The sequence below is a fragment of the Pan troglodytes genome, chromosome X (assembly GCF_028858775.2).
Source record: "Pan troglodytes isolate AG18354 chromosome X, NHGRI_mPanTro3-v2.0_pri, whole genome shotgun sequence".
NCBI lineage: Eukaryota > Metazoa > Chordata > Mammalia > Primates > Hominidae > Pan > Pan troglodytes.
In genome coordinates this window covers 152,505,457-152,528,276 of record NC_072421.2, presented here as the reverse complement: position 1 = coordinate 152,528,276, position 22,820 = coordinate 152,505,457, and the positions used below count along the sequence as shown (strand labels likewise).

Genomic DNA, 22,820 nt, shown 5'->3' with positions numbered 1-22,820 from the left:
ACTCCAACATTCTTCCAGCTTTCTGTTAAAGATTAATTTTTATTTCCTTAGAGCTTTGATATCATCCCTTAATGGGATATTGATGGTGACATTCCTGAACAGATGAAATAATTGAACTGTATCAGCTCCTTCGACATTTTCACAGAAACTATTATAAATTGTTAGCATTTTCCTTACTCTCCTCATCCCACTGCCACGATCCCTCCTCCCCTCTCCCTCCACTCAGCAAATGACCTGCAGCCTACTTCATAGAGAAAAAGGAGAAGAAAGGCCATGGTACAAACTCAACTACTCTCTACTCGACCTCCAAATGTATGCTGATTCCCCTTCAATTTATTCATTCATTAAACAATCACTGAGTGCCTACTATAAGCCAGGCGATGTATTAAGTGCTGGAAGTTCAGCAGTGAAAAAAACAGACAAATATTCCTGCCCTCATAGGGCTTACATTTCAATGGGAAATGACAGACAAGTATGTTAAAAAAAAAAAAAAAAGGAACACAGAGACAGTCAGGGAGAAGGGGAAAGAATAAACCCAGGCAGAGAACTGGTGTAAAGGTGCTGCAATTTTTGGTAGGCTGGACAAGGCTTCACTGAGCAAAGACCTGTAGGTCTCATTAACTTTTCTGTCTCTAGCATATGGCATATTCTGTTATTCTTAGTAAGCTCCAAATATACGTTGTATCAATGAATTTGGGGATTATTTACATTCTTAAAATGTATAGCACATCGCAGCCTTCATAATTTAGACACTTTTTTAACTAGGCACAATTTTCAGAACTTTTCCCTCTTTGGCATATGGAAATATTTCCATCAAAGAATCATCTTACCTTCTATGACACTTTTATCCAGGAAATTGTGTAAAGTGAACAAAGAGCTCTGACATGAAACATGTTTAATGAAACACTGTCAAACAAATGTGCCAAATTCTAAAATTAGTTTCTGTACACACGAAAAGTTCCTTAATGATTGTCATTATGAATGTATACTTAATTCTCTCACACACCTTGTATCTATTTCAGGAACATTGATTAAGTTGCGCACAATCACATCCTGTGCTGGCCAACATAAAGATTTGCAGCTGCCAACTCTCCTCTATTTATATACCCCCCAAATAAACAAGGAGTTAAACATTAAAGCTCATGTGAATACACACTGTTTCCCTCTAAGACTTTCTATCTAGGCATGCCCCACTCTTGATTTTGAGTAATTTTAAGTTACGGAAGTATACAAATAATAATATGATACATCTGTGGACCCCACTACCTGGAAATGATAACTGCTAACTTTCTGACATATCTGCTTCAAGTCTATTATTAAAATAAGAGAAAATAAATGATTACGGATAAAGCCCCATCCCTGAGATCCATTTCCTGCTTCTACCTAGAAGTAACTGGTATCATAATTTTAATGCATTATCTTTACAATCTATTTTCCTCATAGTTTCACATGTATTTGTTCCATGGACAAGTACTGTGTGTATTTTAAATTTTTTACGTAAGTAGTTTTGCACTCTAAGTGTCATTCTACAATTTGCTTCTTCTATTAGCATTGTTTTTGAGGTCTAGCCTTATTGGTATACAATCCCATTTAATGTAATACAGCATTTTATTGTATAACTACACTAAATTTTATCTGTTCTCTAGTGATGGAAATTTAGGTGATTTCTAGTTTTTCATTATTATAAACATGATGTGAGAAGTGGATTTGCTGAGTCACTGGGATGGGCATTTTCAACTTTCTAAATGTGTCTCAATGTTCTCCGCTCCACAGTGATAAACTGCAGCAGCTACATGTATCCACAGAGTATGTGAATTCCCATTACCTCAATGTCCTCCCAACTATTCATACTGTCAGAAATTTTAATTTTTGCTAATATGAGCATGTTCTCAGATGATTATTAGACATTCTGTTTTCCTTTTCTATAAACCCTCTGTTCATTTCTTTTGCTCATTAGTCTATTGTAGTGCCTTTTGCTTACTAATTATGTATTCTGAATATTAACCTTTAGTCTATAGTATATATGTTGCAAATATCTTCTTTTAACTATGGCGCCTTCCCTACCCAAATGTCATAAGCATATTCTCCTACATTTTCTTCAATTTTATCTATTTTTTGAATTTAGATATTTCATCCATGTGGAATTTATTTTTGTATATGGGGTAACATAAGCATCTCATTCTCATTTTTTCCATAGGGATGCTGCTTGTGCCAATAGGCTTTATTTTAAATTCCTTCCCCTATGCTTTTCCCCACATTTTTTAGTGCCACCAAGTTCCCATATAAGTGTAGTTCTATAACCAAGCTCTCTATTGTGTTCCATTTATATATATGTTCTATTTTTTACCAATACTCTACTGTGTAATTACTGTTGCTTTACAATGAGTTTCAAAATCCAGTCAATTTCTAAACCCTGATTTTTTAATACAAAACTTACTGAGGGAAAATGCCTGTGAATTTAAAATAGAAAATAATAAGTAATTTAATGTTATGGAGCATTCCAGTTGTTCTGTAAAATATAGAGAGATGGGTAGGTGATGAGGTAATATGCTTAGGTGTAGTCTCTCCTGTCAAAGTAAAGCAGGGTCTAAATCCTCTAAAGAATTGACAGAAATATCCACTCTATTATGGACATTGTTATCTAGTGGCTATTTTATCAGTGACTAAAATGGTACACCTCAAAGAATACTGATCACAAAGATATATGCATTAATAAAAACAGATAAAAATATTTTAAATACATACTGCTATTCACTTCCCTCACTTGCCACTAATTAAAGTAAAAGGTAGTAAGCCCTTGACAAACCAAGAACATTTTGCAATTGCATGCTTACGCTCACCTCATTTCCGTGCACCACGAGGTGATGTACAGTAACCAGGGCTTTGAACACCACCACCCAGCTACTGCTCCCAGTTTTTTCAGAAAGAACATTAGCCAGATGTTCAACGCTTATGTTAGTTTCACTGATGTACTGTATTAGATCTAAATTAGAGACAATGACGAGCATTAGAATACAGACTGAGAAATAACTTTCAAAACCAAAATTGGTAATTTTAACTTAAGTACAGATGCAATCAAATGTTGGAGAAATGACATAGGGAATCCTCAAAAACATTTTCTTCATTACATGTATTACAATTTGCACTGTTATATGTTACATGATATTTAATGCCTTTAGTTATCTTGCATACTTGATGAGGGGAGGGAATGAATCCATTTTGGTCCTCAAGGCCCAGCAAAGCAGATGGCACATAACAGGTTTTGGTCAATACTTATTAAATGAATGAACAGTACTGAAGAAGGTAACATACCCAAGATCATACAGGTAGTTAAATGGCAGGGCTGGGATTTGAAACTAGATTTGTTTGACCCTAGAGACCAAGCTATTAACCACTGTCACTACTTCTGTCAAGAAAACTGTCATTCCATGAAGGTTCAGTTAGGAACTTTCTTTGTACTGTCACTCCATCTCTGATCCTTTTATCTGCATCCCGTATCCTTTTATTTATTGCTTCTTTTTCTTGAGTCCACTACCTCATAGCTTTGTACCTAGTTTATTGTGACAGCTTTTAAATTTCTGGCCTCATGCCTATAACCATTCATGAATTCATTCCATACAGCCCCTCAAAAGTTAAGTTTCATAATTTGATTTTCACATTCAAGAACATGGCAATGATTCCCTACTTTTTACCAGTTCAAAATCCTCTTTGCTTTCAAAACTGTCTACAAACTATCATTATGCCACAACTTCATCCATGGCACTTATTCATTAATGAGCATTTCTTTAGGTCTTCAGAAGCCAATTCTGGCATATATTACATAAGTATCCAGGACTGTATAATATATACAGAGAATCCAGTATGTGGCCTGCTGAGAATGATGCTTTGCAAACATATATATATATATATATATATATATATATATATATATATATATATGAAATTAATCTCTATTTAACTTAGTAACTTGCTGTAACACATGCACATTAGCACGATGATAAGAAGGTAAAACTTCAGAAGGCAAATACAGATTAAGTCAATGAATAGTTTAAGTAAAATACCAAAATAAAGGGGTGATCAAAACAGTGAGCTAGCTATGCAGCTTTCAATAGCTGTAAAATTTAAGTATACTCTGCCAATAGCACACATTGTTTATCAAGTCACTGCTCACTACAAGCTCAAACAACAGGGAATGGGGCTAGACTGGGTAGACTGGGAGTCTATCCTTTGAGCAACGGGTCACTCTAGGAATCAAAAATCTTCCTCCTAGAAACATACACAGGGCACAAAAATTGTGCCATGGACAGTCTAAAGCCTATTCATGGGCGTTAGGTTAGGAATACCTAAGGGAGAATCTATTCAATAGACTCCTTCAGAAGACTCGCTGAATGTTACAATTTATAAGGGCACTGGGGTGAACTTGGGAAATGAGACCTTTCTAAGAAGCCTGGGTTATTATTCCACCCTCTTTGTCTCCTATCTTAGTTGAATAATTTCTAAATATTTTGGAATTTGTAGTTAAAAACACCAGAGGTCGCTGTGGGAGGCTGAGGCAGGCGGATCACCTGAGGTCAGGAGTTCCGAGACCAGCCTGACCAACATGGAGAAACTCCGTCTCTACTAAAAATACCAAATTAGTTGAGCGTGGTGGCGGGCTACTGTAGTGCCAGCAAGTCAGGAGGCTGAGGCAGGAGAATCGCTTGAACCAGGGAGGCAGAGGTTGCAGTGAGCTGAGATCGCACCACTGCACTCCAGCCTGCAACACAGCGAGACTCTGTCTCAAAAAACAAACAAACAAACAAACAACCCACCAGAGGTTCCCCTCTCTGCTCAAAGATTACTAGAAATGACAGCTCAAACTCCCCCTCCTGCAGGGACGTGGAAGAGGGGAGGGCACTGAGGTGAGGGGGAGGGGGAGGGGGAGGGGGAGCGGAAGGAGAAAAGGTGCAGCCATTAGGAGGTTCTTCCCCACTCAGACTGCACCAGCTGCGTGGGCTGCCCATACCCGGCCTCCTACTCACCAGCCAGTTGTTTCGGCTCAGGCTCCATGGGCTCATCGGTGGTCGCCCCGAGGGCAGCCTTGGACGCAGATAACCCCATGCGCGAGTCGAGGGTGATGGCGACAGAGTCCAGCCCCACCTCTTCCACACCACAGAGGGCCGGCATCCCTGAGCAGGGTACCGGCACCCCTGGTTTTGGACAGGGAGCCCCAGGTGACGGAAGAAATGCCTGACCCTGCAGGGAGCCCTCAGCGGGCGACCTTACTTCATGCAGCCTGACGCAGACATCCAGCATTATGAGGTGGGACTTGAACTTGCGAGGAGCTCGGGCTCTGCAAGAATGCTGGGAAAGATGGCTGCCCGGCCCAAGAAGGCAGGTACCACGCACTTGCTTGGTTTCTGAGGGCAAGTCCAGGTTTGGGACAGGGCATCTCTGGAGGAGCTAGGGCACTTTGCATAGTACATGCCACAGTAACAAAATAAACAACAACCATTAACGAATATTATGAGGAACGGGGACATGTTGGGGACTCCATATGAAAGCTCTCGAGATCTTCAGGTCTTGGGAAGTTAGGTGATCCTATGACACTACCTTGGAAATTCTTGATATGGCATTGTTAGGGAAGCTTCAGTCACACATTATCAGGGCTGTAGCCTGCTTGAGGTCATGTCTTCCTACTCTTCAGGCAGCACCAGATTCACAAGTCCATAGAGTTGTTCATAGTATTTCTTTATTATCCTTCTAATATCTGTAGACTCTACCGATGTTACTGCTCTCACTCTTCATATTGGTAATGTATGTTCTTTTTTTCTCTTGATTGGTCTGCCTAAAGAGTTAATTGTGTTGATCTCAAAGAACCAACTTTTGGTTCCATGGGATTTCTCTATTTTCTGTTTCTATTTCATTAACTTATGCTTTTTATTATTTCCTTTCTTCTACTTGCTTTGGGTTTATTTTGCTCTTTATTTTCTGGTTTCTTAAGGTAGAAGGCTAGGTTTCCGACTTGATGTATTGCTTCTTTTATAATATAGCCATTTAGTGCTAAATACTGCTTTTGTTGTCGAAACACCTTTTTCTGACTTTGGTCTTTTAAAATTTGAGATTTATTTTATGGCACACAATATAGTCTATCAAGGCAAATGTTCTTTTTTTGTTTTTTGAGACGGAGTCTCGCTTTGTCGCCCTTGCTGGAGTGCAGTGGCGGGATCTCCGCTCACTGCAAGCTCCGCCTCCCGGGTTCACGCCATTCTCCTGCCTCAGCCTCCCCAGTAGCTGGGACTACAGGCGCCCGCCACCACGCCTCACTAATTTTCTGTATTTTTAGTAGAGATAGGGTTACACTGTGTTAGCCAGGATGGTCTCGATCTCCTGACCTCGTGATCCGCCCGCCTCGGCCTCCCAAAGTGCTGGCATTACAGGCGTGAGCCACCACGCCCAGCCATAAATGTTCTTTGTAAACTTGAAAAGATGTATATTCTTCTATTATTGAGTGGAGTGTTCCAATTAAATGTGTATTACACTCAGTGATTTTGTTGTTGTTGTTTTGTTAGTGAGAGAGGGTTCTGCTCTGTCGCCCAGCCAGGCTGGAGTGCAATGGTGCAATCTCGGTTCACTGCAACCTCTGCCTCCTGGGCTCAAGCCATCCTCCCACCTCAGCCTCCTGAGTAGCTGGGACTACAGCCATGTGCCACCACACCCAGCTAATTTTTGTATGTTTTGTAGAGATGGGGGGTTTTGCCATGTTGTCCAGGCTAGTCTCAAACTCCTAAGCTCAAGTGATCTGCCCGCCTGGGCCTCCCAAAGTGCTGGCATTACAGGCGTGAGCCACCACGTCTGGCCACTTCTTGATGATCGTATCACAGTTCACCAAAGCTCTGTTCATTTCCATTTTTTAAGAGCCTTCCTCCTACCCTATGCTTCAGTTTGGAGATTTTCTTTTGTTATGCCTTCAAATTCACTGATCTTTTCTTCTGCAGAGTCTGATTTGCTGTTAATCCCATCTAGAACATGTTGCGTTTCTAATATTGCATGTTTCATCTCTAGAAGTTCCATTTGGTTCTTTTTATATTATTCAACATAATGAGAGTAATGAAAGATTTTAAAAGAATGAACATTCTCCTTTAAACCCTTGTGGATATTATAATAGTTATAATGGTTATTTTTAAATATTTGCTAATTCCATCATCTTGGGCATTTCTTGGCCTGTTCCTATTGACTTATTTTTGTCTCGTGTATGGGTCACATTTTTCTGCTTCTTCCTATACCTAGTAATTGCTGATTGGATGCCAGATACTGTTCATTTTGCTTTGTTGAGTGTTGTATGTTCATGTATTCCTTTAAGGAATGTTGAAGTTTGTTTAGACACGCACACACATTACTTTTAAATCACATCTTTCTAAGGCATATTTTCTTAAATGGCTTTATTGATATTTAATTCACATATATCTTCGTTATGAGAAAAGCCTGGCACTGTAACATTCCCTCAAACTGGGCCCCCCAAACTGGGAAGGAGCCAAGGTACCAAAGAAGTCCATCTTAGGAGTTTATTAGGACTTACATACAGGGCACTCCTGGGCAGCAGCAGGACAACTCCAGAGATCTGCCCTGCCTCCCATCTCTAAGCTGCTTTTAAGCTAATTTCCTGGCTCTTTGCCTACTGTGTGCAATGAGACTGTTTGCTGTAGTAGGTTCCCAGATCCATTCCAGGATGTTTGGGTTCTCAAGGACACCTGCTCCTTGGCTGGGCACCATGGCCTTGGCTCACCGCCAAGCCTTGAAGTTTCAAGCCGTGGACATACACTCTTAAGTAACATGGTGGGGGGCCCACCACACTACAACTTTTCCCTCATTTCGTGTAAAATTCAGTAGTTTTTAGTATATTCATAGAGTTGTGCAACTATCACCAAGATCAATTTACAACCTTTCCACCACTTGCAAAAGAAACCCCGTACCCATTTGTTTTGACAACCCCCAGCTAAATTGGGTTTCCAGTACCAGAGCAGCTAGCAACTCTGCCCAAACTCTGCAGCTTTGAAGAGCTCATTTATTAGCTCTAATAGGTTTTGTGTGTGTGTGCATGCATTCTTTAGGGTTCTCCCTATATAATATCAAGCCATTTGCAAATAGATACAGTTTTACATCTCCTTTCCAATTTGGGTGCCTTCCCCTGCCCTCAACTGCCCTGGCTAGAATCTCTAGTACAATATTAAAGTGGCAGGAAACAACATCCTTGTCTTGATTCTGATCTTATGCAGAAATAATTCAGTCTTTCACCATTAAGTATGATATTAGCTGTGGGTTATTCATATATGGCCTTTATCAGGTTGGGGAAGTTCCTTCCTCTTTGTAGTTTGTTGAGTCTTTTTCTCATGAAAATGTGTTGGCTTATGTCAAATGCTTATCCTGCACCTGTTGAGATGATCATGCAGTTTTAGTCCTTTACTCATTTAATCTGGTGTATTATATCGATTGATTCTTGTATGTTGAACTGTCCTTGCACTCTTAGGAAAATTGTCACATGGTAATGGGGCCTCATTCTTTTTATATGTTGCTGGATTAGGTTTCCTAGGATTTTGTTGAGGAATTTTACATCTATATTCATAAAGAATTATTGGTGTCTAGTTTTCTTTCCGTATGATGTCTTTGTCTGGTTTTGGTATCAGGGTAGTATTGTTCTCATAGAATGAGTTGAGAAGTATTTCCTCTTCTGTTTTTGAAGAGCTTGTAAAGAACTGCTGTCAATTCTGAACTGGTATATGAATTCAAATGTTTGGCAGAATTCACCAGTGAAGCCATCTGGTCCTGGGCTTTTACTGGTGGAAAGTTTTAAAACCAGTAATTTAATCTCTTTACTTCTCATAAGTTTATTCAGATTTTTTGTTTATTGGTAGGTCAGCTTTGGTGGTTTTTGTTTTTCTAAAAATTTGTCTACTTCATCTATGTTATCTAATTTATTGTAATATAAACTGAATTGTTGAATTCAGTTTGTTAGTATTTTATTGAGGATTTTTGCATCAATATTCATCAGAGATACTGGCCTATAGTTTTCTTAATGTATCTTTGTCTGGTTTTGGTATCAGGGTAATAACCCAGGGATTAGAATTTAAAAATCTTAGAAATTTACCTGATGCTCTGTTCTACTGTGGTTTAGCTGGCACTTAAACCACAAGACGAAGTACTTCCCACTCTTCCCTCCCCCTTCCACAGGCAGAGGTGCCTCTCCCTGTGGCCACGACCAACCCTGTCCCTTGGGGGGCTCTTCCAGGCCATTTCCAACATTCACTTAAAGCCCCAGGGCTCTTCATTCAGCTTGTGGTGAATGCTGCCAGGTCTGGGACTCACCCTTCAGGGCAGGGGGCTCCCCTCTGGCCCAGAGCAGGTCCAGAAATGCTGTCCAAGAGCCTCCTCATTGTTCTACCACATTGTAGCTGAGCTGGTACCTAAGGAGCAAGACAAAGTTCCCTTTACTTTTTCCTCTGCTTTTCTCAAACAGGAGTCTCTCATTGTAGCCACCACAGCTGGGAATATGCTGAGTCTTACTTGAAGACAGCACATCTCAGAGCCCAAGGCCCACAGTATATTCCCTAGGTATTGCTGCTGGTTATTCAAAGCTCAAGGGCTCTTTAGTCAGCAGGTGACGAATCCTGCCAAAACTGGATTCTTCCCTTCAAGACAGTGGGTTCCTTCTTAGCCCAGGGTGTGTCTAGAAATGTTGTCCATGAGCTAGGGCCTGGAATGGGGGCCTCATGACTGCCCAGTGCTCTATCCTACTGTGGCTGAGCTGGTATCCAAGATGCAAGACAAAGTCCTCTTTACTCTTCTCTCCTTAAACATTTCCTTGATGCTAGCTGCACTGCTTGGTGTTGAGGGAGGGGTACTGCAAGCACTCCATTAGGTATGTGTCTCACTAGGTCATGTGCCACCCTAGTCCACCGCTCAGCACTAGGACTCACCTGGGAATTGCAGTCCTTGTGTCCTAGACTGCCTTCCAAATTTACCTAGAACCCCAGAGCACTTTGGCCCACGGTGGCGAGGCCTGCAAAAGCTTAAGGTCTGACCACTGGGAAGGGCAATTCCCCTCTGTTTAGGTCTGGTCCATATGCTCCCTACCTGCAAAGGCATGGTCGCTACCAGGAGATGGAGGAGGGGTGCTGTCTGTGAGTCAAGACTGTCTCTCCTATCCTCTTCAATGACTCTCAGAAATATTAAGTTAAAACCAGGTACTGTGATTGCTTACCTGATTTTTGGTTCTTGTGACGATGCTTTTGTGTGTGCAGATAATTGTTAAAATTTCGTGTTTCTGTGTGGGGAGGGAGGATGAATGGCATAGGCTTCTATTCTACCATCTTGCTTTGCCCCTTTGGATATAATTCCCGTTTTCTTTTTGTAAGGTTTGTAGTATTGTCTCCTATTTCATTCCCAATTTTAGAAATTTGAATCTTTTATTCATAGTCAGTCTAGCTATAGGATTGTCAGTTTTGTTGATCTTTTCAGCAAACCAACTTTTGGTTTTATTGATTTTTCTCTATTGTTTTCCTGTTCCCTGTCATTTGTTACCACCCTAACCTTTATTATATCCTTCCCTCTGCTAGCTTTGGAATTAATTTGCTTTTTTTCAGTTCCTTAAGCTGAGAAGTTGGGTTATTAATTTGAAATCCTTTCTCTTTTTTACTGTAGGCATTTATAGATATAAATTTCCCCCGAGCGCTGCTTTCATTGCATAAGTTTTGGGTTGTTTTTTCATTTATCTCAAAGTATTTTCTATTTTCCCTTATGATTTCTTCTTTGACCCAATGGGTATTTAGGAATTTATTGTTTAATTTCCATAACTTGGTGAATTTCCCAAATTTTCTTCTGTTATTGATTTCTAATTTTATTCCATTGTGGAGAGAGAACATACATTGTATAATTTCAGTCCTTTAAATTTATTGAAACTCGTTTTGTGGCCTAACATATGATCTAACTTAGATAATTCTTCACGTTTAGTTGAGGAGTATGTATATTCTGCTGCTATTGTTGGATTAAGTGTCTTATAAGTAAGTTGTCTGTTAGGTCTTCTTGGTTGATAATGTTATTCAGTTCTTCTATTTCCTTGTTTATCATCTACCTAGTTGTTCTATCCACTATTGAAAGTGGTGTATTGAAGTCTCCAGCAGTCATTGTTGAATTTTCCATTTCTGCTTTGATGCTGTCAGGTTTTGCTTCATGTATCTTGGGCTCTGTTGTTATGTGCCTATATGCTTATATCATCTTCCTGGTGGACTGACCATTGTAACTTTATAAAATGCCCCTATTTGTCTCTAACATCTTAAAAAATCTATTTTGTCTGATATTAGTTTAGCTGTTCCAGCTGTTATGGTTGCTGTTTGCATGATATATCTTTTCCCACCATCTTAACTTTATTTGTATCTTTGAATTTAAAGTCTGTATCCTGTGAACAGCATATAATAGGATTTTTTTTGTGTGTATTCTAATAATCTCACTCATTCATTTATATCTAATTACTGACAAGCGATGATTTATGCCTGTCATTTTGCTCTTTGTTTTCTATATGCCTGTGTCTTTTGATCTTCTATTTCTCCATTACTGCCTTCTTTTGTGTTACATATTTTCTAGTATGCCATCTTAATTCTTGTTTCTTTACTATATTTTTGAATTATTTCCTTAGTGGTTGCCCTGGTGATTACAATTAACATCTTAACTTAAAATCATCTGGTTTTAATGAATACCAATTTAATTTCAACCATATTAAAAAAAATTTGCTCCAACATGGCTCTATTCTCCTCTCTTTTGGGCTATTATTGTCATACATATTATATATTTTTTACATTATAGGCCCATCAACACATCCTAGAATTATTGCTTTATGCAGCTGTCTTCTAAATTAAGTAGAAGAAAAAAGCGTCACAAAAATACAACATACCATGTCTTATATTTATCTATGTAGTTACCTTTACCAATGATATTTATTTCTTTATGTGAATCTGAGTTACAGTCTACTGTCCTTTCATTTCAGCCTGAATAACTCTCTCTAGTATTTCTTCTAAGATAGGTCTGCAATGGCAGTCTCTTGTTTTTCTTTCTGGGAATGTCATTATTTTTTCTTTTTTTTTAATTCAATCCAACAGATCCACTGGTAAGGGGATGTCATTATTTTACTTCATTTTTGTAGGATAATTTTGCTGGACATATAATTCTTCACTGACACTTTTTCTTTCAGCACTTTGAATATGTCATCCCACTGCCTTCTGGCCTCTATGATTTCTGACAACAATTTGGCTGTCAATATTATTGACGTTCAGTTGTATGTGATAAGTCATTTCTCTTGCTGCTTCCAAGATTCTGTCATTGGCTTTAGACATTTTGACTATGAAGTGTCTAGGTGTGGGTTTATCCCTCTCAAAATACTTAAGAGTTTCTTGAATATGTAGATTCATAGATTTCATCAAATCTGGGGAGTTTTTGGCCATTACTTCTTTATGCCCCTTCTTTCTTTAGCTAGAACTCCCATTGTGGGTGCATTGTTATGCCTGATGGTGTCCCACAGGTCTCTGAGGATCTGTTTGTTTTTCTTCATTCTTTTTTCTTTTTGATACTTGGGTCTCTGATAATTGACCTATCTTCAAGTTTACTGATTCTTTCTTCTGCCTGCTCAAATCTGCTGTTAAGTCTCTCTCATGAATTATTCATTTCAGTTATTATAGTTTTTAGCTCCTGAATTTCTATTTTGTTCCTTTTAAAAATTTTATCTTTTTTATCTCTATTTGGCGAGATATCATTTTCCTGATTTAATTGTTTATTCATGGTTTCCTTTTGTTCTTTGAGCATATTTACAACTGTTGATTTAAATTGTCTAGTAAGTCCAAGACCTGGGCTTTGTCTGGGACAGTTTTTATAAACTTTTTTTTTCGTTTCAGTGGGCCGTACTTTGTTTCCTTGCATGCCTCATACTTTTTTTGTTTAAAACTGGACATTTTGATGTTATAATGTGGTGGCTCTGGAAATCAGATGTCCCTCTCCCCAGGGTTTGCTGTTGTTGTTGTTTAGTGAATCATTAAATCATGCCACCAGATAGGAGAGTAAGCTGAAACAAGGCCTGCATGTTTGCTGCACCAGTTATGGGACTCCCTTGCTGTTGTTGTTGTTTAGTGAATCTGGTGGCAGTAGGAGAGTAAGCTACTATCTAAAATTATAAATTATGAAACCTATACAACATATTAAATTTTTAGAATTATGTTAAATGAAGAAATCCACATGCAAAACTATAAGATGCATTAATACTAGAAATGAATAACAGAAATAAGAGAAAACCAAAAGGACTACCAAAAATGAGTTATTTTGAGGAAATTATAGGTTTCTCTTCACATTTTTCAAGTTTCCTTTATTATATTACTTTTGTGATTTTAAAAATCGGACACTTTAATTTTGTATTAAGAAAGTAATACATACTCATTGTAGAAATTCAAAAAACAATTTACAGAAGAGTTCAAAGTGAAAAATAAGACTCCCCCCTGGCCTTAAGCTCAGTCACCAGAGGTTATGAGCTAATTAGCATTTTCTCATGTAGCCTTTCAGATATTGTACATTATATGTAGATTTTAAAAAGTAACTTGTTATAAACTTACCAAAAAGTTGGAGGAATAGTACAAAGAACTCCCATGTTCACTTCATCCAGATTGTTCAATTGATAACACTTCACATTTCTGCAGCATGCATGCGTGCATGTGTGTACCACCATTATCATATGGCTTTTTCTTAACCATTTGAGACCAAGTTGCAGACATGTTCCATCAGTCCTAAACACTCCAGTGTACAATTCTCAAAAACAAAGACACTCTTGTACATAACTACCACATTGTCAAAAAAAGGCCAAGCCCAAGAGTGATTGATTTGGCTTCTAAAGTAATAACATGTCCTTTTAAGATTCAGTTTATTACCTACATAGACAGCGAGAGGAAGATGGGCCAAAGGTGCCAGCTCCCCATGTCCTTGTTCCCTGCACCAAACAGGACTTCTGAAACAAGGCCTGCATGTTTGCTGCACCAGTTATGGGACACTCCCTTGCTGAGGAGCCCCTTTTAGACTGCAGCTAGCAGTTTTATATTCTGTAGCTATACCCTGAGTGGGGCAGAGCAGATAGCCTCAGACCTCAATAGTACTCAGATGAGAAACTGTCTGTCTCAGTGACAGCCTCCCAGGAGAGATTAGGAGGTTAGAGATAGCCTTGAAACAGCACCTCACCACCCTCCCATCCTCTTGTGTTCTGGGAGGATCATGATACATCCTGCCAAGACTCAGATAAGTTGCAATTCAAGCCTAGCTTGCATAGATATATGCATGCCAGGTCACAAGGGCACCATGGCAGATCCACTCTCTACAGCTCCATCCCTCACTTTTCAAATAGCTAGCTAAGAATTCTCAGGAGCATAGGCCACCCCATCAAATTACTCTAATTAACTGTGCTTATAGGGGCCTTAACCAAATACATTCTGATTGTTTTGGGCAACATATACAAGAATGAGTCTCTAATTAGGCCCACTTGGAGGATACACACTGCAGCTAGGCTCCCCAACTGGAGCCAAGCCAGTTAAATATTTCATTAACCCAGGTGCAGTAAGGGATGCTGCCAGTTGCACATATCCTGCCTTGACTGACCAGCAGGAAGTCCTGGGTAATGTGTTATTGTCCCATTACCATGTACATTAGAGATAATAGACCAGTTTGTGTGTGGCAAGCTAGTATAGGTAGCTTCTTATTCATGTAAGAAGTTGTAGTGACCTCAGCAGTGCCATTGTGTTGAGTTGGGATCAGGGTCCAATTCTATTAAGCTCTTGTACAAAAGAGTTTTGTTAGTTTCCAGAAAGTTAATCTCATTCTATCGTTTTGAATGGAGGCTGTTAACTACTTGAGTCAGCAGTTCCTGGGAAGTTTCTGAGAGTCCTTAGATTAAGATTTGTTGGCCAGCCATTGAGTTGAAAGTGGTGGTGGCAGTCTGGGCTAAATTGTCCAGAGGCTCTGCAGACAAGTAGCTGAGATGTTAGCGGCCCCTCCTCTGCCTTCACAGAGTTTAAAGTGTGCTCTCTCCACCAGTCAGGACTGTTGCCCTCCTTTCACAGCCATGTGATTGATGTTACCAGTCCTTACAGCAGTCACTTCACCCTTTTCCAGTCCTTTCCTTGTCTTACCTACACCTTGCTCCTAAATTGTGTATTAGTCCATTTTTGCATTGCTATAAAGGAATACCTGAGGGTGGGTAATTTATAAAGAGGTTTAAATGGCTCACAGTTCTGCAGGCTGTACAGAAAACATGGCATCAGCATCTGCATCTGATGAAGGCCTCAGGAGGCTTACAATCATGGTGGAAGGCAAAGGGGGAACTGGTGCCTGCTGCCTGGGAAGCACAGATCTGATGAGTGTGTGGATTCCAGTGATGTTCATCCTCAGGCTCCTGGGTCTTGTGCCATCTGCTGCTATAACGTTTGTCTCACAGAGGCTGAAACATGATCATCCAGTCATCTTGCTGAAAACTTCCTAAGTCTAGTAAGAGATTTAGACATCCAGATACAGGAAACTCAGAGATCCCCAAATATATACAATTCAAACTGTATAAGGAGTTGGGTCTTTTTTTCTTTTTAAACAAAAGCAGACATTACAATAACCAACAGCTGTTGCAGACCAGGAGCTCATTTTATCTCCTTCGCAGGGAGCTTAGGGAGCACAGGGCAGAGCGGAAGAGGCCAGCCTGCAAGGTCAGCTGGAGCTGCAGGAAAGTTTCTTCTTTTGTGTGTCTTTTAAAAAAATAAACAGTTTTATGGAGACATAATTTATACACAATTCACCCATTTAAAGTGAACAATTTAATGACTTTTAGTATAGTCATAGAGCTGTACAACCATCACTGCAGTCAACTTAGAATATTTTCATCACCTCAAAAAGAAACCTCATCCCTCTTAGCCATCAACCCCATATCCCTGCTCCCTCCTACCCCTCATTCCTTTTTATGGCCAAATAATATTCCATTAAAGAACAGACTGCATTTTGTTTACCCATTCATTGGTTGATAGACATTTGGGTTGTCTAGTTTTTGTTTAAATTTCTGTCTTCAGTTCTGTGGGATATACACCTAGAAATGCACTTGCTAGGTCTTATGGTAATTCTGTGTTTAACTTTTGGAGGAGCCATCAGCCAGTTTTCCAAATTGTCTACACCATTTTATATTCCTACCTGTAGTGTACAAGAGTTCCAATTTCTCCACAGCCTCACCAACACTTGTTATTCTCTTACATTTTTATTCTGGTTAGTATAAAGTCAAATCTCATGATTTTTATTTCTCTGGTGACTAGTAACGTCAAGCATCTTTTCATGTGCTTCTTCGCAATTTGTAGGTCTTCTTTGGAAAATTTCTATTTAGGTCCTTTGCCCATTTTTGAATTGTGCTGTTTGGTTTTTGTTGTTTTCAGTGTTCTTTATATATTTTGCATACTAGACTCTTATACATAGGATTTGCAAATATTTTCTGCCATTGTCCTGAGTTTTCACTTTTTGATGTCTTTGGATGCACAAAATTTTCTAACTTCCATAAATTCCAATTTATCTATTTTTTATTTGTTGCTTGTACTTTGGTGTCATATCTAAGAATCCATTGCAAAAACCAAGATCGTAAAGATTTACTACTGTTTTCTTATAAAGTTTTTATTGTTTAAGCTCTTGAATTTAAGTCTTCAATACGTTTGGAGTTAATATTCATTTATCGTGTGGGGTCTCGGTCCAACTTCATTATTTTGCACGTGGATATCCACTTGTCCATTCGCCAGTTGTTGAAGACTATTCTCTCCCATAGTCTTGGCACCCTTGTTGAAAATCAGTTGACTGTAGATGTGTGGGCTTATTTCTGGACTGTCAATTCAATTCCATTTTTAGTGGAGGGTTTGGAAATCAGCATCTTGGTGCTAGCTGTGCTCATAACCACTGGGTGTCACTTCTAGTCCCTCTTGGTGGACGGAGCTGAGACAGATATGTACATATACACATACCTTTCTCAGCTCTGAGATATATATATATATAGGGTTTCTGTGTGTGTGTGTGTGTATATATATATATATATATTTCCTTTGAACAAGAGTTCATATTAATGAACTCTTTTCCAATCTTAATCCAATACCATGAGATTCATTTTACCCTTCCTCCTTTCCATGATTTTGTTTTGTTTTTTTTGAGACAGAGTCTTGCTCTGCCGTCCAGGCTGGAGTGCAGTGGCGCAATCTTCGCTCACTGCAAGCTCTGCCTCCCGGGTTCACACCATTCTCCTGCCTCAGTCTCCCGAGTAGCTGGGACTACAGGCGCCTGCCACCATGCCCAGCTAACCTTTTTTTTTTTTTTGTATTTTTAGTAGAGATGGGGTTTCAGCGTGTTAGCCAGGATGGTCTCAATCTCCTGACCTTGTGATCCACCCGTCTCGGCCTCCCAAAGTGCTGGGATTACAGGCGTGAGCCACTGCGCCTGGCCTTTCCATGTTTTCAAATAATTTCTCTGACATTGAGAAACCTAGCTCCCATTTTCCTCAACAGATTTACTTCTTCGCTCAATCAACTTAGTTATTTGCTTAATGTAGCACACTGCTGGCTGCCTCCTCACCCTGAGGGCACTGGCACAACATGGCTTCCACTGGATCTCTCCCCCTGCCCCTCCACCCAACCATGGAGCCACAAAGCTGGAAACTCTGACACCTCCACGCAGTAATCCCAGCCTGCTTCCTCAGCCATCAGGCACTTTGACACCTCCATGTACCTGCCCCTCCCCCAACATGTTTATCCTACAAATTACTCAGATTACTAGGCTAGAAAAAGAATTTCAAATTGCTATAACTTTATCAATATAAATAGTTTAGAAGGTGATGGAGAGAGATGTTAAGAATGTCTATTTGGTTTCTGGTTTGTGCAAATGGATGTTACATTCACTATTCACTGAGGTAAGAAATGTTGGAAGGGAATATAGTTTAGATTGAAAACCATGATTTCAGATTTAGATATATTCATTTTTATGTGCCATTAAGACAGCCAAGTGGAGGCCAGGCACGGTGGCTCGCGCCTGTAATCCTAGCACTTTGGGAGGCCGAGGCAGGTGGACTGCTTGAGCCCAGTAGTTTGCCACCAGCCTGGGCAACATGGTGGAACCCTGCCTCTTCAAAAAAAATACAAAAAAATAAGCCAGGCATGGTGGTGCGTGCCTGTAGTCCCAGCTACTTGGGAGGCTGAGGTCAGGAGGTCGAGGCTTCAGTGAGCCATGATCATGCCACTGCGCCCCAGCCTAGGCAACAGAGTGAGACCCTGTCTCAAAAAAAATGTCCAATAGAGAGGTGGAAATGTAGGTCTGGAGTTCAGATAGAGGCGTGGACAGATACAGATTTGTGTGTCAACTGCATATAGGTATGCAAAGATAGAGAAGTCTATGAATGAATTTGAGAAGGAACAGCTAGAGAAGAAAAGGATAGCAGGAAGGATAGCCAGAGAAGAAAATAAGAGAAACCAAGGAAGTAGATTTCAAGGAGGAGTGACCAACTGTGTCAATACTGAGAGGTTCATCAAGGATGGGCAAAGCAACTATTGACTTTCACTGTGTGGAGCTCATTGGTGACTTTGGCAGGAGTAGTTTCAATGAAGCGCTGTGGACAGAGGTCACAAGGCAATGAGTTGAAATTATAGGAGATAAGAAAACAGAGAGAACAAGTATATACAGTTACCATGAGAGTCTTGGATGTGATTGAGAATAGAGAATCTAGTGTTCATAAGGGGATACAGGGTTGTGTAAAGGTAAGCCAGATTGGTGCAGCTGGGAAAATAATGATACATCCTGTTCACACCACTGTTTCTTGTGATGCTCAACACTTTTAAAGACTGGACACTGAGCTAAAAGAAACCTTGGTGGTCAACTACTCTAATCTCAGAAAGGGAAAAGGACTTGTGCTAAAGGTTGGCATGTGAAAATATTCCAATCGTTTTATTCCCCTCAAATTTTCTAGCACCCTTTTCTTATTTCATAAAATAGGTACCATACGTCCCAGTTCCTTACTTAAAACTTACAACTTTTCATTTTGCAATAATTATATACTTATAGGAAGTTGCAAAAATAGTACAGAGTCCCATGTATCCATTACCCAGTTTCCTCCAGTGGTACGGTTTTGTAACTATAGCACAACTTCATATCCAAGACATTGACAATAATATTATACTGCTATCTAGACTACAGACTTTATTCAGTATCACCAGATTTTACATGCATTCATTTGTGTGTATGTAGGTCCATACAACTTCAGCACAGGTAAAGATTCATGTGCTTAACCTCATAATCAAATGTTATAATCAACATCATAATCATCATAATCATATAGAACTGTTCCATCAGCACAAAGGAACTCCTTGCTTCATCCCTTTATAGTCATACATACCCCACACCCCCTCCAGTCCCTATCCCTGGCAACCATTAATCTGTTCTTCATTTCAATAATTTTGTCACCTCAAGAATGTTATATAAATGCGATCATACAGTATGTGACCATTTGAGACTGGCTTTTTTTGTTCACCATAATACCCCTGAGGTACAACCAGGTTCTTGTATCAACAGTTAGTTCCTTTTCATTCCAGAGTAGTATTCCAAGTTATGGATGGTTTGTTTAACCATGTACCTGTTGTAGGACATCTGGGTTGTTTCCAGTTTGGGGCTATTACAAATAAAGCTCCTATGAATATTTGAGTACAAGTACAATATAGGTTTTCATTTCTCTGGAATGAATGTCCAGGAGCACAACTGCTGGGTCTTATGTTTAACTTGATTAAAAAATTATGCTTAACTCGATAAGAAATTCATAAACTCTTTCCCAGAGTGGCTGTACCATTTTACATTCCTGTCAGCAATGTATAAAATATCCAGTTTGTATCCTCATCAGTATTTGGTATTTTCACTATTTTTTCTTTAGCCATTGAGATAAGTAAGTCATAGCCTCGCTGTGGTTTCAATTTGCATTCCCTGATGACTTATGGAGTTTAACAGCTTTTCATATGCTTACTTGCCATCCATAGGTCCTCTTCAGTGAAACATCTATTCATGTCTTTTGCCCATTTTCTAATTGGACTGTTTGTTTTTATTGTTGAGTTTTGTGGCCTTTTTTTTTTTTTGAGATGAGGCCTCACTCTGTTACACAGGTTGGAGTGTGGTGGTGTGATCATAGCTCACTGCAGCCTCAAACTCCTGGGCTCAAGTGATCCTCCTGCCTCCCTAGTAGCTGGGACTACTGGTGTGTGTCATGGTGCCCAGTTAATTTCTTAAAAAAACTTTTTGTAGAGACAAGAGTCTCACTATGTTGCCCAGGCTGGTCTGGAACGCCTAACCTCAAGCACTCCTCCCATCTTGGCCTTCCAAAGTGGTGAGATTACAAGCATGAGCTACCATGGCTGACTTCAGTTGAGTTTTTAGTACACTTTATATATTCCAAATTGATCAGATATATGGTTTGCAAATTCATCTCAATCTGTAGCTTATCTTTTCCTCTTCTTAAATCACAAGTTTTTAAATTTTGAAGAAGTCCAATATATCAGATTTTGTCTTTTATGGATGTGCTTTTGGGGCAAAGTCCAAGAACTTGTCACCTAGCCCAAGATCCTGAAGATTTTTCTCCTGTGGCTTTTTTCAGAGTTATATAGTTTTATGTATCACATTTAAGTCCGTTATACATTTTGAGTTAAATTTTATATAAGATGTGAGGTTTAAGTAGAGGTTCTTTTTTCTCCTCGCCATGGGTGTCTAATTGCTCTAGCATAATTTGTCAGAAAGGCTATTCTTCCTCCATTGAATTGCTTTTGCACTTTTTCAAAATCAGCTGAGCATATTTATATGGGTTTATTTCTGGGTTCTCTCATCTGTTCCATTGACGTATGTGTCTGTTCCTCTGCCAATACCATCTATCTTGATTACTATAGCTTTATAGTAAGTCTTGAAGTCAGGTAAAATGAGTCCTCCAAGTTTTTCTTCTTCGAAATTGATTTAGCTTAAGTAACTTTACACTGGATATTTTCATCTTTCCTATAGGGAAAGAAGAAGAATAGAGAAGAACAGTGCCTGTGGGAAATTAGGGACAATATAGTATATACATTCCATATGCTCAAGGCTAGTGGTTTTCAAATGTTAGTATGTCCCAGAATCAGCTAAGTAGTTCATGCAGATTTCTGGGTTTTATCCCCAGAGATAGAGTATGACCTTCAAGTGATTCTGATGCAGGTGATTCTGGACAACACTTTGAAATGTGAAAAATGAGAGGGAGAAACAAAAACCAAAAACAGCCTTTATCACTTAACTTCTAGTATCCAACAAGCATACTTTGTTTCCAGTATGCAACAAGCACACAGAAAAGTATGTCTTTTCTGCAGACGCATTTATCATTTGTGCTTTTACATGATAAGAGTAATGCAACCAAACTTTTTAAAGCACGATTTTTATTATATCCTCAATCCTAAATGTTTCTGGAGAAACACATTTTACTATAATGGAAACTCCTAGGCAGATAGGATCTGCTCAATAGGAATTTACTTCAGAGTCAAATATGCTAGAACTCATGTTTGGCTAAAAAGGGCACCCTCAGAGATTCAATGTTTGATAGGTATCTCAGAACATATATTTTAGAAATCAAGAAGGAAGACACTGTCCTCTCAATGAGGGCATAGAGGTGGGGTACTTCCTTCCACTCACACTGGATTTATTATTTGCTTGTCCAACATAAGCATCATACCTACAAAATTGAAACATAAAATACTCTAGTGAGTGAATGTATTTGAAAATGAAAATAAAGACTTCCAAGTTAAAAGAAAGGGAAATATAAATGTTTAAAATATACTCCCCAGACATTTTATTCTAAGATATTCCTTGCCATTGTACCACCCATAGCCTTTTTAAAAATAACTTCCATATTCTACTTAAATCATCTTGCATAAGCTCCTTATTGGTCAGTTATAGGTAGGAGGGTTCAGTGAACTCTAATTAAACTGTCAAGAAGACATCCTGTGCTGATTGCATGTGAAAAATAACTACTCTATTGTCTGCCTGCATGTGAGCTGTGTGCATTTTCAGACTGTGTTTAGTACACAAACTGAAAAAGAAGTTTTGTACCCCATTTTGTCTGCTGATTTATTCTAGAGAAGAAAGTTCTTGCATAAGCTCTTCCTTTTCTTGTTGTAATTCCTGCAAATGCTGTTGGTTTTGCTCCAGTCTGTCCTCCAACCACTGTAGGAGAGGCCCGCTGATTGCCGACATCTGACTGCACAGATTCTTGGTAAACACTTCAATAGGAAAAACAAAGATGAGAATAATTGTGGAAAAGCACCATCCACTAGCATGTTTCCACTCTATCACCAACAGACCCCCAACCATGAGCACAGAAAGAAGGGGTTGGAGAAGGAAGTAGAGAAAGTGTAATAAGTAGGACTGGTAAACTATTTTCTGTGCCCAGCCAGGGGAAAAACAGAAGAGCTGAGCATAGAAAATACCCATTCTGAGGTCATCTTGAATCCATAAGCCAGAGGGAAGCCTGGCAGAAAGACGGCCAGCTCTTTACTCCCTTAGGCAAAAGGGCTAAGAGCCACGAAAGGGTTCCTTTCCCCAGCCTTTCAGACCTTCCCTTGCTGTAAACCACCATAACCTCCTAATGGGCCAGAAGTCTGCCTTCTGCAACTTACGTTTCCAGAGCACCCTGTAGGTATATAAACTGTTATGTATATTGCAGAAATATACATTAATTGAATACACCTGAGAGCTCCTCTTTTGAAATGAAGAAC

The 22,820-nt window shown here is 39.4% G+C and overlaps 3 protein-coding genes across 15 annotated transcripts in view; 1 reads left to right on the top strand and 2 right to left on the bottom strand.

Moving 5' to 3' along the window:
• MTCP1 (mature T cell proliferation 1) overlaps positions 1 to 22,820 on the top strand; it is a 76,943-nt gene that overhangs the window by 5,492 nt on the left and 48,631 nt on the right. The gene's annotated exons all lie outside the window — the stretch shown is intronic.
• On the bottom strand, positions 28 to 5,441 carry LOC134809342 (phosphatidylinositol-binding clathrin assembly protein-like). Its single transcript, XM_063804699.1, has 2 exons — positions 5,022 to 5,441; positions 28 to 2,983 (listed from the first exon to the last, which is right to left on the bottom strand). The coding sequence occupies exons 1-2, from the start codon at positions 5,293 to 5,295 to the stop codon at positions 2,775 to 2,777; spliced, it is 483 nt and encodes a 160-aa protein (XP_063660769.1). The 5' UTR covers positions 5,296 to 5,441; the 3' UTR covers positions 28 to 2,774.
• Positions 19,227 to 22,820, bottom strand: part of BRCC3 (BRCA1/BRCA2-containing complex subunit 3) — a 42,492-nt gene continuing 38,898 nt past the window's right edge. For 6 of the 13 annotated variants that reach the window (XM_016944632.4, XM_009439876.5, XM_016944630.4 and 3 more), the window contains one exon: positions 21,322 to 22,325. In XM_016944632.4, coding sequence (XP_016800121.1) covers positions 22,174 to 22,325 — 152 coding nt within the window. In that variant the 3' untranslated portion in view covers positions 21,322 to 22,173. Of the gene's footprint in view, positions 21,076 to 21,321; positions 22,326 to 22,820 lie in introns of those variants that run through there. The other 7 variants (XM_016944629.4, XM_003317793.7, XM_521347.8 and 4 more) reach the window with 3 other exon arrangements.

What these genes read in the sequence shown, in the direction of transcription:
- LOC134809342 (XM_063804699.1), bottom strand. Translation starts at nt 5,295, where the DNA reads ATGCTGGATGTCTGCGTCAGGCTGCATGAAGTAAGGTCGCCCGCTGAG. An exon ending in TGAGCCGAAACAACTGGCTG is followed by an intron (nt 2,984 to 5,021) that starts GTGAGTAGGAGG and finishes TCTCTAATTTAG; the next exon opens with ATCTAATACAGTACATCAGT.